We start from the raw sequence: 13,917 nt of genomic DNA on the forward strand, positions 1-13,917 counted from the left end.
CTAAAAGATACAACTCCGCCGCTTATATATAAAACCAGTTAAATTTGCTTCAAGAAATTACAAATCAATGGAAACTTCCAACAATGGGCACCAACTATTGGTTGAAGAGTCTAGCAATCACCCAGGTCAATCAAGCTATCAAATGATATTAGAGGATGGTTATTCAGAATTATCACTCAATCATCTTTCTATTGGTCGGGTAATGCAACTTACACCACTAGTATCCTCTTTTGTATCTTTCAACAATTCTTTAGTTATAACATGATGCAAATACTCTTTATCCCCTTTACACAACTATTACAGGCATGACCGTGAATTATCCTCTTTATTATTGTTTTTTCTTTAGTATTTGTACTTGTTATTTTGAAACTCTTGTAATTCTTATGATGAGCCAAACTAACAGGATTTATAATTTCTATTTAAATGTCTTATATTTAATTTAATTAGTGAAATAATATTATCGGTTAAATATAATCAATGAAAGAATATTATTAAAAAATATTTAATTACTCCATGTGTTTTTTCTAATTTTTAAAATATGAAGTCAATAATATATAAAAATTAGTTGAAGATGTTTAGAAATAATTTTTTAAACGTTTGTAAAATTAATATAAAATAAATTGAAGTCATTTAAAGAGATGAGTTACATGCGATCTGTATTTATTTTTATTTTTATATTTTCTAATGTATAAGTATTGTTTTTACCTTAAAAGATTAAGTAAATATACTTAATATATATAATATTTGCATATAAGAATATTTAATTTACCTAGTTTGTTACTTGTTTGGCTATATTTGATGCAGACATGTTTTAAAATTATTTATTACTTTGTACTTGTATTAATTCAAGCATATACACTTCTTTTCAAACTTTCATTTCAAAATAATCATCTAGCAAGCTGATTTTTATTATTGTTTGTCAGGTTACAAATGATGAACCAGAACAAATGGGAAGAAGTGATGACAGGGAAGCAGAAGTTTTGCTGCATTCAAATGAAATGCAAAACCCTAATCTGAGGGATGCCGCAGCTGCTATCTCTACACGGATTCCCACTGTTCCTGATCTCAACATGCATCCTCTTGATCTCAACATGCTACCACCGACAGAGGAGGAATTGGAGGAGGAGGAAGGCAGAGATCATATGGCAACCCATGAGTCAGAAATACAAAACCCTCGTCCTCATGTGGGTGAAGCTAGTGCAGCCATTAGTATTTCCACTCGGGTCAGCCCTATTATTGATCTCAACCTCCATCCTCTTGATCTTAACATGCTACCCACAGAAGAAGAAGATAATGGTCAACCCAGAGATCATCGGGCAATGCATGTTTTCCAGAATAATCATCCTTCCCTTCACATTCACTCTCCTCAAGTAATTTCATCTCCCTCTTTCCATTGTTAAAATTTTTCTATAATTTTGTTCTTGATCTAGTACCCACTCTAAGTTGCCCTGAACCTCAATCATTTGGCCAATATTGTCATTCAAGCCAAAGGTAACACATGTTTAATATTCGCATTGGCATAAATTTATATCTAATATGCTTTCTTCCTCATCTGAATTCTTTTAGGAGGAAGTCTCTAGGACCCCAAGAGCACTTGATCCCCAGCTACAGCTACAGCTACTTTTCAGATTATTAAATTCACATTTTCAGCAAATGGGACGAGTTGATAGCAGCAGATTGTCAGAGGGAACAATTATGCAACATTTACAAATAAGATATTGTAATGCTACAACTACAAGTCCTAGCCAAGAACCTGATATATGTGTCATATGCCAGGATGAGTATGCAGCTGAGGAACTAGTTGGGGGTCTTCGATGTGGACATGAATATCATGTGCAATGTATAAGGCAATGGTTGAGGAGGGACAACAAATGTCCAATTTGCAGAGCCACAACCATATTTGTTGAACATGTTTTTTTCTAATAAGAAGGCTTGTATGCCTTACAAATAGCAATGCATTTATGTTAAATAAAATAAATGTATGCCTCCTAATTTCTCTGAGACCCATTTCTCTTGTAATGATAAGTGCATTTCTCTTGTAATGATAAGTGGTTATTAATCCAGTGATGAGCAATGAGTTTACATCTCTTTGAAAATAAATTTGTTATCAAATTATGAGCTCTCATATGGTCTTATAATTTATAAATTAAGATATTGATATCCATAATTTATACGTATTTTATGCTTATTATTAAATGATGGTAGAATGTATTTTTTGGGTGAGATGCATGTTTTTCAACCCAATAAACTTATATATGTTTTCACTCATGAAAAATGAAGATGGCTTCTTCTAATTAGATGTTTATATATAATATTTACCTTTAAAATTTTGTGATCTTAGCAAAATAACAATTATTATCAAACAGAAACAGAAAAATAAATAAAATAATAAAATAGGAAGTGTATATATATATATATATATATATATATATATATATATATAATTCGGTAAAGATCGAATATACTATTTTCCATGTAATTTTTTTTATCTATGATATAATACCAATCATGGTATAATTTGTACATCAGTATGATGTAAAAGTTACACCATCTCATGTCATGGCGATGAGAGAAATCTAAAAAAATAGTTCTAATAAATATAACAAAATTGAAAGTTAGGGTACTAGGGATGACATAGCAGCCCATAAAGAAACTGGTATTTGGTGTCAATGTTTATATATAAACTCCTGAGAATGAAACTTTTTGAATTTTTCATAGTTAATTCACCATGATAATAAATTTTTTTGTTATTTATTATGATACTACGTGATCACATTTCTTAGTTTAGGAATTCATTGTATGCCACAATATCAATATTTCAATATTAATCCCTACACACTATAAGAAGATAATTCTAGTCAAAATGACATATTTCTCTTCTTTTTTTTTTTTATGGGACATTTGCCAAACAATTTGCCCAAATTCAGTATGAATCTCAAACTCCAATTAGGTAGTTTTTAATTATGGGGAGGTGATAATTATTTTATCTTAAATGGGTTAGCAAGTATAATTATATAAAACACCTTGATTAGAAAATCAAATGTGCTTCATAGTGGGCTATAAAAACTTGTTTTTTGTTTGAGAATATTTACGACAAAGTGGTCAGAGAGGTTACATGCATGTTAACTACGGCATCTTTTCTAATACTTTTTCTAATACTTTTCGGGTGAGTCAGAGTCGAACCCTGGTGTCCAGGCACAATAGAGGATAGGGCTATCCAATCGTGTTCATGCTCCTACTACTTGGTCTTATTCAACTTGATTTAACTTGTGTGGAGATTTTTTTATTTTTTATTTTTCTCTTTTCACTTGATTGCGTGCATCATATGTGGTGAATGATCAAACGTTTCTAATTTTGTGGTTTCTTTCAACTTCGATAACAAAGTTTTCCTTAAGTTAATGCCTCGGTATTTTATTTGTTAACTAATGGTTCTTAGATAAGTATTAGTATACTTCTACTTCATCTTATTCAACTTGAAATATTTCTTATTTTGTTAAATATTGCTTTGCACTTGTATTAATTCAAGCATGTATATACTTCCTTACAAACTTTCTTTTAAAAATAATCATCTAACTAGCTAGCTGACTTTTATTGTTTCCCAGGTTACAAATAATGTTGAACGGGAACAAATGGGTAGAAGGGATGACATGGAAGCAGATGTTTTGCTGCTTTCCAATGAAATGCAAAACCCTAATGTGAGGGATCAGCTGCTACTATTCAAGCCAAAGGTAACTCATGTTTAATATTCACATGGCATAAATTTATATCTAATATGCTTTCTTCCTCATCTCTGAATTCTTGTAGGAGGAAGTCTCTAGGACCCGAAGAGCACTTGATCCCCAACTACAGCTACTTGTCAGATTATTAAATTCATATTTTCAGCATTATTAAATTCATATTTTCAGCGAATGGGACGAGTTGATAGCAGCAGATTGTCGTCAGAGGGAACAGTTATGCAACATTTACAGATTAGATATTGTAATGCTACAACTACAAGTCCTAGCCAAGAACCTATATATGTGTCATATGCTAGATGCGTATGCAGCTGAGCAGGCCCGGCTCAATATAATATTTGAATATAAGAATAAATTTTTTACTTTTGTTAGTTTGTTAGTTGTTTGGTTAAATTTGATGCATGTTTTAAAATTATTTATACTTTGTATTTGTATTAATTCAAGCATATGTATACTTCTTTTCAAACTTTCGTTTAAAAATAATCATCAACCTGGCTGACTTTTATTGTTTGCCAGGTTACAAATGATGAACGGGAACAAATGGGAAGAAGTGGTGATAGGGAAGCAGAGGTTTTGCTGCTTTCTAATGAAATGCAAAACCCTCATGCTGAGGGATGCAGCTGCTACTATCTCTACACCAGTTCCCCCTGTTCCTGATCTCAACGTGCATCCTTTTGATCTCAACATGCTACCCACAGAGGAAGAGGTCGAGGAGGAGGAACCCATGTGTCAGATATACAAAACCCTAGTCCTCGTGTGGGTGAACGTGATATATGTGTCATATGCCAGGATGAGTATGCAACTGAGAATTTATTTGGAGGTCTTCGATGTGGACATCAATATCATATGAAATGTATAAAGAAATGGTTGAGGAGGATCACCAAATGTCCAATTTGCAGAGACACCACCATATTTGTTGAACGTGTCTTGTTTCAATAAAATTAGCAACGCCTATATGTTAAATAAAATAAATTTATGCCTTCTAATTTCTCTAAGACACATTTCTCTTGTAATTGTAAGCGGTTAATCTAGTGATGTGCAATAAGTTTACATCTATTGAAAATAAAATTTTATGAGGTGATATATATATGGTCTCATTTATTAATTAAGATATTAATATCCGTAATTTATATGTATTTTATGCTTATAATTACTAAATGATGGTAAAATGTATTAATTGTTTGTTGAAATGTATGTTTTTCAACCCAATAAACTAGTGTTTTCACTCATAAAAATGAAGTTGGTTTCTTCTAAATCACTATACAAAATAACAATTATCAACAAAATGAAATAGAGCCCCAATTATTTTGAGCCGTTCCATTTTTATTGCAAGCCCAGCCCATTGACAAATAATCTACTACATTATGCCTATTGCTCTCTCGCTACCGCTGGTGAAGTAGTGAATGAATTAAAAGAAACAATAGTGCTCTGCTGCTCCTACTCAGACTTCAGTAGTTCAGTGCTTCATTGCTTCCCTCCCCTTCCGCAAGATTCAGCTTGAGTAATCTTTTTTTAATATTAATGAAGCCCCCTCCTTGGCAGAATTCTAGATCAGCCACTGTTAACAGCTGATGTTATTGGCTTCTGTTTTTGTTGTACTTCTCTGATGCTGTATCTTTCAGGCTGCCTCAACTGTTTCGGAGCTGTGCAATGGCTTTGAGACATCAAAGATGAAAAATGAGGAGCTGAGGAACATATATAACTTCATTTCTCTTGTTTTATTTCCAAGCTCTTGTTTTTGAGTCAAGTGCTTATGCCTCTGTTGTTTTAAAGGGGTAGACCAGAAGCCACACTTAAAACAAGAGAACTATACGTATATAATTAGTACAACAATTGTTATAGTACTGCAGTCTGCGGATTTACTCTATCCCGTCTTAAACATTTCAGAATAAGATTATAATTGTTCTACAAAACTGATAGAGGAAGTTGAGAGATTAATATAACTATTGATTAGTGAAAGTTAAAAATTATATTTTTACTTATTTTCTCTCTTTCATAAAAAGAGAAACATAAATTTTTCACCAATTTTGAGCTAATCGGGTATTTGTGTGGATGCCGAAAAGAAGTAGAATCGGCTCTTGTTAGTGTTATTAATATATAGTGTAGCCACATTTGCGGAACCTCTAATAATCATATTCATTTTATTCTCTTTCTAGATTTACACACTTAATTTACTACTGAAATATAAAGATATGTGTTATCATTCAATTAGTAAAATAACATAGCGGAAATGCTTGCAAAGTTTTAATTTTTTTCATTACCAAATCTGCTAGTACAGTTTCTTCACTCGTGCCTCTCCCTTCCCTCTCTCACGTCAATTGAGCAAATTTCGATTCTTCCTTCCTCCCTCACACTAATTGAGCAAATTTTGATATTTCAAGATTTGAATGATCATGGTGACTAAATCGAAGTGAGACGGTTGTGTTGATTGAGTTAATGATACTGATAGCTGAATTGAAGGAGTGTGGTTCTTTTATTATTTTGATATATTAAATTTAATTAATAGCATCTTTTACAATATTATTTTAAATTTAGAAGATAATAAAATATAAATTAAAGTTATGTGAAATGCTTGGTGTGGAAGAAAAGATAAAAGGTGTTAAAATAAGATAATATGTGATGGAAATGAATAAAAGGTGTTAAAATAAGATAATATGTGATGGAAATGAATATACGCCCGACTTTTAAATACTAGTGTACGTTTGAATTTTGGTTTATTTAGGAGTAACTACTTAAATCATCATACAATTTAAATATTTTGTGAATAATTTGATTTTAATTGATATTTATTTGAACAATACTATTAATAAATATTTAACTAATAGTTGGGCTGCGTTGACGAAGCCCATTTTTTACTTGATAGTCATATTATTGCCCCATAAGCAATTTTACCGGTAGCCCTTGGAGTTGTTATTCATTGGCCAAAAAATGAAAAAGCCCAGTTCTCTGGCTATATAAATATAACATATGATCCTGTGTATTCTACATTACCCTACAATTGCGCCGCTTATACAAAACTCCCTGTGTATTCTACATTGACCTACATTTACGCCGCTTATACAAAAATCAGATGAAATTACTTACAGAGCACTCGAAACTCCAACCATAACCATGAAAAAGCACCAACATCAACCTAGCTATTGAATCATATACAATATGGCTATTTAGTGTTTTCCCTCAATCATCCTTGTTTGTTTTTGTCGTATAATGCAACGTAAACTGTTAATATGTTTTTTTTATATCTTTCAATAATTCATTATTTGATCCAGATTCAAATACTTTTCACCCGATTTATACGCCTATTGTATGGATGATGGAGAATTATCATCTTGCTGGTTGTGATGTGGTATGTTAATGTAACCCTCCTTATATATTGTTTTTATTTTGTATTTGAAATTGTTGTTTTGGAATTCTCTTATAATCTTATATACTTTTTATTGACCGTGAGTTTCATTACTCCATATAATTTTTCAGATTTATAAAGTAGCAAGTCTGGAATTTTTAAAATTAGTTAAAATTGTTAATCAAGAAAAATTAGTTAAAATCTGTATAGTTTGTCTAAAACAAGTCCAACAATCATTTAGAGAGCAACTACTTTTGATATGTATTTACTTTTATTTAAAAAATTATGATCTAATTTGTAATCTTTGTTATTCCCTCGATAATATTTTTAATTATATCAATATAATATTTGGATATATTTGATACATTCAAGTTTTAATAATATTAGTTTAATATTATCATCTACTTGTATTAATTCAAGCATACAAATACTTCCATGTATAACAATTTTTATTTTTAAAACAATCATCTAGCTAACTAACTTTTATTATTTGGCAGGTTACAAATCTTGAACCCAAACAAATGGGAGTAGATGAGGAGGAACACAGAGATCATATGGCAACCCATCAGTTAGAAATACAAAACCCTCATCCTCATGTGGGTGATGCTGATTCAGCCGTTATTATTCGCACTCCAGCTGTCAGCCCTATTATTGATCTCAGCCTGAATCCTCTTGATCTTAACATGCTACTCACAGAGGAAGAAGATAAGGGACAACCCGGAGATCATCTGGCAATGCATGTGTTAGAAAATAATCATCATTCCCTTCACATTCACTCTCCTCAAGTAATATCACTCTCCTCAAATAATCATCTGGAAAGGCTTGATCTCAAGGTAAAGTTGGAGAAGGCTACCAAACAGGCAGAGAGTGTTGAGACCTATGCAAAGAAGGCAATTAATGATGCACATGATGCCCAGGCTTCAGGTAAGGCTGTGGCCTCAACCACATATTGTTACAAGATTTGCATAGACAACTTTGTTGTATCCTCGGGCATTAGTGGTGAGGATAAATCTTTGGAGGACCATGTAAGTAAGCTTGTTAAGGCAATCCCCTTTCATGCTAGGGCCCCAGCTGATATGGCTGTTGAAGTGCCAGGGCAGGAAGGTGATGTTGGATAAAAAAGGGATGCGGCAGAGAGCAACCCAGGATGTCTCAGTGTGCAAACCCATGAGGATCAACAAATGTCCAATTTGCAGAGCCCGGACCATTTCTGTTGAACATGTTCTTCTTCAATAAACAAGCTTGTATGCCTTACTAATTAGCAAGACATGCATATATGTTGAATAAAATAAATTTATGTCTCCTAATTTCTCTAAGACCCATTTCTCTTGTAATTATAAGTGGTTTATCTAGTGATGAGCAATGAGTTTACATCTCTTGATAATAAAAATCTTATCAAATTATGAGCTCTGATATTATCTTATTTATAAATTAATTAAGATCCATATTAATATCCATGATTTATATATGTACTTTATGCTTATTCCAAAATGATGGTAAACTGTATTGTTTGGGTGAAATGTATGTTTTTCAACCCAATAAACTTATGTTTTCACTCATGAAAATGAAGACGGTTTCTTCTAATTAAATATTTATAAATAATGTTTACCTCTAAAATTTTGTGATCTTAGCAAAATAACAATTATCAACAAAGTGAAATAGATAAACAAATATAATAATAAAATAGGTAAGATATATATATAATTTGACGAAGATCGAATATACTATTTTCTATGTAAAAAAATATCTTGTTCTAAATTGGTTATGATAAATGAGTATCGATCTACTAAGTCATAGACCAAATTATGTTTGTGTCCACAACTCGCACATGATGAGCACAATTAGTATTTTGAAAAGAAAATCAAGCTATAAAAATACCAATAATATATTAGTGGATTCCAAATAAATATTATAAAATAAAGAATCTTATTAATTGTTATCACTATTTCACATGTCAACTCCAACATCAGTCCGTCTAATCATTTCTTGTTGTTGTTGCTATTATTATTATTGTTATTGTTATTGTTATTGTTATTGTTATTGTTATTGTTACTAGTACTAGTATTACTAGTACTACTATTATTACTATTATTACTATTATTACTATTATTACTATTATTATTATTACTATTATTATTATTTCTATTATTATTATTACTATTATTATTATTAGTATTATTATTATTATTATCATCATCATTATCATCATCATCATCATCATAAAAATCATCATCATAATCTTCCTTATTATTAATATTAGTATTAGTATATATTTCGACTAATATGGAAATAATGTGGACCAAAAGGTAGGAAGTGGGAAATAATGGAGACTAACTTGGAAAAAAAAGATTATTTTTTATTTCAAAGAATGATATAGAAAAATACTTGTATTTCCCTAAAAATTTAAAATGACCAGTAATTTTTACTAAATCTTAGTAGTTAATCAAATTACTAGTACAAATAATTTGTTACCACATTTGTTGTACCCAAATTTTGATGCCTTCAATTTTCTGATATTACTTTTACTTAATGAGGGAGCTAATTCAAAACTCGTTACATAAAAAATATAGCCAACAGTCGAAGCCTGAGCAAGAGTGTTTACATTGGAAGGGTGTGTGGACAAGATAGCACGACCAAAGATTTAAATACTATCTTTCTAATTTCATGGGCCCATATTGAAAAGCCCAATTAGCAGCCTCTATAATCGTAACATACTGCCCTATCAAACCCACATTGTCCTACAAATCAGCCGCCCAGTTAAATTTGCTTCAAAAAATTACAAATCGATGGAAACTTCCAACAGTGGGCATCATCTTGAACTTGAAGAGTCCAGCAACCACCCAGGTCAAGCAAGCTACCGACCGTAGTTATTTAGAATTATCACTCAATCCTCCTTCTTATGGCCAGGTAATGCCACTTATACCATTAATATCCTCTTGTGTATCTTTCAACAATTCATTATTTTATCGTGTTGCAAGTACTCTTTATCCTCTTTATACACCAATTATATGTATGACCGTGAATTATCAATTTGTTGGTTATTATTTGATATTTTAGCATACATCTTCCCATACTTGTTTTTTCTTTAGTATTTGAACTTGATATGTCAACTCTCTTATAATTATGTATGTTTTTTGGACCACACTTATAAATTTTATAATTGTTACTAGCTAAAATATTTTATATTTAATATAATTAATGAAAGAACATTATCAAACAATATATTATTATTCCATGTATTTTTTCTCATTTTTAAACATGAAGTCAATAATATGTAAAGATTAGTTAAGATGGTCAGAAATTAAAGTAATTTGTAGTGATGTGCTACTTGCGATATGTACTTATTTTTCTTTTTATGTTTTGTTCTAACATTAGTTAAGATGTTCAGACTATATCCCAAACATCATAAAAATGGAATAATTCCTTCATTTGGATACTCCAGTCTCCATAATTTGTGCCCGTCAACATTGGAACTTGGTGAAATTAGACACCTAGAGGGGGGGTGAATAGGTGTTATGGCTAATATACCCGATTTTTATAAGTTACCGAATAATTAATCTGTCAAAGACAGCCTGCTGTTAATATTCAGAGTAAACAGTTAGCCTGCTAACAAGATAAATGCAATGCAAATAATGTAAAGCAGTATGCTAGCAACACCAAGAATTTTAGCCAGGTTCGACCCCTAACCCTAATGGTCTACGTCCTGGTCCCCTACCAACTGGTAAGAGATTATATTATTAATCAATAATATCAACGATTACAAGATTCAATAATATAACTCCCTTTCTCCCTTGTTCCTGTTATCAGCCTGCTGAAACCCCTGAACCACGAACCAAAAGCCTACCAAGACCTATACTTCCCAAGTATACTCTTCTAGCTAACTAGTTCCCTTGTTCCCTTGTTTCACAAGCTCGATACACAGCAACAAAACATTACACCTTGAACAATACAATGAATAAGTGTAATACAACCGAAACTATGAACTCTCAATATAGATATATATGCAAATATAAGTACTAGAGCTCAATAAAAGATTTAGCAATGTAAAGAGTTGTATTTCAGAAAGCTTGGTGTGTTCACCTTGTTCTCTATCGAAAATGAAAGCACACACAAATTTATATACATCATACCAACGGTCATAATCCAACAAACTTCCCAACGATCTTGGTAACAACCTCACGTTTAAATTTGAATTGAATGATGAACGTTTGGATGATATATGTTTACTGAGTAAAAGATAAAATCCATTTGAAATCATCTCAGTAAGACATTTAAACTAAAACCCGTTTGAAACAAAATAGGAGTTTGTTAAAGATAAGATTCTTTTGAGATAAAATCTCTTATTTGTTAGGAAAACGTTTTTGAATGAAACTCTTTATAAAACTGAGCTCTAATATTTATATCAGATATATATAAATATTAGAATCCTTACAAAGTCGTTTCCTATTAAATCTCCTTGAAACTAGACTTTGATCTTTATCCGATTGTTTCTCTGTTCACGCTGTAAGCCTGCTGATAGCTTGTAAATATCCCTGTAAGCTTGCTGACAGCTATAACCATGCTAACATCCTGAAATACTGTTAGTTCATATAAACAACCTTTGATAGCATGTTAACACATATCAGTTTCATGTTATTAGCTTGCTGTTAGTGTCATCATCAAAACCTTGAGAGTATCAATCTCCCCCTTTTTGATGATTACACTATATTAGGAAAAGTAATAAACTCCCCCTAAATATAGCAATCTAATATCACTAAACTTTCACAATTATCACAGAGAATAAAATCTAACAAATATATCTATTTCACAGATATGCAAAATTTAACACAGAAACAAATTAATCAAAGCAACTTGCATAGATATTTCAAATAATCCTAACCAGGATAAACCACCTGGTATCCAACAAAAATTATCCAAACAAAAACCAAGTTAACTCAGGATAAACCACCTGAGACCAGCAAATTCAAATCACCACAGAACAACTTAGTCTTAAAAACAAATAAAACTTAGGGCCAGCCAATAATGTACTTAAGCAGATAACACAAACTTAAGCAAAGTATTATTAATTTCCTAATTTCCTCCCCCTTAATCATTAAAAAGGTGAGAAAATCAAGATCCAGCCTTGTCCTGTTCATACTTCTCCAGTCCAAACTTCTTGACAAGCTCTGCAGCAATCACATTCCGAGCTAGCATTTCTTCCCCTGCAGCAGCATACTTGGAGTCCGTTCCAGCAGCCTCCTTCAAAGCATCCATAGCTGTTCTCGGCCGTGGGCTATCAGTAGCATCATCCTCTGAAGTGAAAGTAGCCTTCACATCAGATGAACCCCCGGAGCCATACATCCTTTTGCAGAGCTCATAAGCAAAGCTTCCAGAACTGCACTTCTTAGAAGCAGTTGAAGTTCTAGCCCCAAACATCATATCCTTCCAGAAAGCAAACTGAGAATTCAGCTCAACCATCTTCTCAGATAACTGCTTCTGGCCATCCATCACCTCCTTGTGATTTGCTCGAAGCTCATCCATATATTCCTGAATCTCTTGTGCAGAGATTCCCAGGTCAACAACGTTCACAGATTGAGCAGAAGGTGTAGGTGGAGACACCTCAACAACAACTAACTGACCATCCTTATCCAACTTCAAGTTTGATTGAGTTAAAAATTTCATATCAAGAAATTCTTTAGCAGACACAGAATCCTCACCAACAAAGGACACCCCAAACCACTCAAAAACTCTTGTTAACAAAAACCCATATGGCAGTCCACCAGATGACTTACCCTCAACTGACTCCAGCATATTCTTTAAAATCAATTCAGCCAAATCAAATTTTCTACCAGCCATTATCATCGAAACAACAACAATATCTTGTGAAGACAAGTTAGACCTAGTACCAAGTCTCGGACTGACATTCTCAATAGATAGTTTAAAAAGTGCTTGAGCAAGTGGAAGTAGTTGTGTAGTGGAAGGAAACATAGTATCAGAAACATTCTCAGACCCAGTAATCAATTTCAACTGGTCGTTGTGAGAAAAACCCTCGACATCTTTAGGACCTCTCTTAGTATGGATAGACACAGTAGATGGTGGAATTTTTAAAATCGCACCCAAAAACATTGAAGACAAACATATCTTAACATCCGAAACAAAAGAAACAAACTGATCCGACCCAACTAGTTGAAGATTTGCATAAAATTCTCGAACCAAATCAGGATAGCAAATCTTAGGTAAATCAACCAAGAAAGAGTGAAACCCTAGATCCTCAAACAACTTGACAATGCCACAAGTAAAGAAGGTTTTGCCGGAAATAGGCTTACCCAAGATAACTTTCCGACCGGCGAGTCCGCGAACAACAAGAACTTCCGATTTGACCTTCTTCTGACCCGATTCAACTCCAGTATCACCGCGATTGACACCAGACAACTCATCGCCGCTTTCCACAGTGACCAACTCATCATCATCCTCATCAATTAGCTTTCTCTTTTGGGAAATCGAAGAGGGCTGTGGGGTGTGGGCTTTGAGATTAGCTCTCGTCTTTTTCCTCATTGCGACATGGAGACCGATTGAGGCTATGGTGAGTACGAAGAGTTTCCGGAGAAGTAGTGACAAAACCCTAGCGTCTCGGGGAGGAGTATATATGTAGTTGAAGAGGCGTGGAGTGAGGATAGATTTTAACACTCTTTTAACAATTATCAGGGGAGTATTTTTAGGAATAAAATTAAACGAACTAAAATTCCTAAAATAATTCATGTTTATCGACTAGAAACCGAATAACTCAAAATTGTTAACCGTACTTATCACTTATCACATATATATATCCCTTGACACTAAGATTTGAATTTTAAACTTATC

General features: G+C 32.6%; 1 protein-coding gene across 1 annotated transcript; it reads right to left on the bottom strand.

Annotated features, from left to right (window-relative positions):
- Window positions 1–12,186: 12,186 nt before the first annotated feature.
- Window positions 12,187–13,611, bottom strand: LOC108194852 (uncharacterized). The gene has a single exon (XM_017361789.2). It carries the CDS (start codon window positions 13,609–13,611, stop codon window positions 12,187–12,189), a length of 1,425 nt encoding a protein of 474 aa, XP_017217278.2.
- Window positions 13,612–13,917: the final 306 nt, after the last annotated feature.

Source organism: Daucus carota, chromosome 7, assembly GCF_001625215.2.
Source record: "Daucus carota subsp. sativus chromosome 7, DH1 v3.0, whole genome shotgun sequence".
Taxonomy (NCBI): domain Eukaryota; kingdom Viridiplantae; phylum Streptophyta; class Magnoliopsida; order Apiales; family Apiaceae; genus Daucus; species Daucus carota.

Bases quoted from the DNA above. Each gene is read 5' to 3' on its own strand.
- LOC108194852 (XM_017361789.2), bottom strand. From the start codon at position 13,611: ATGAGGAAAAAGACGAGAGCTAATCTCAAAGCCCACACCCCACAGCCC.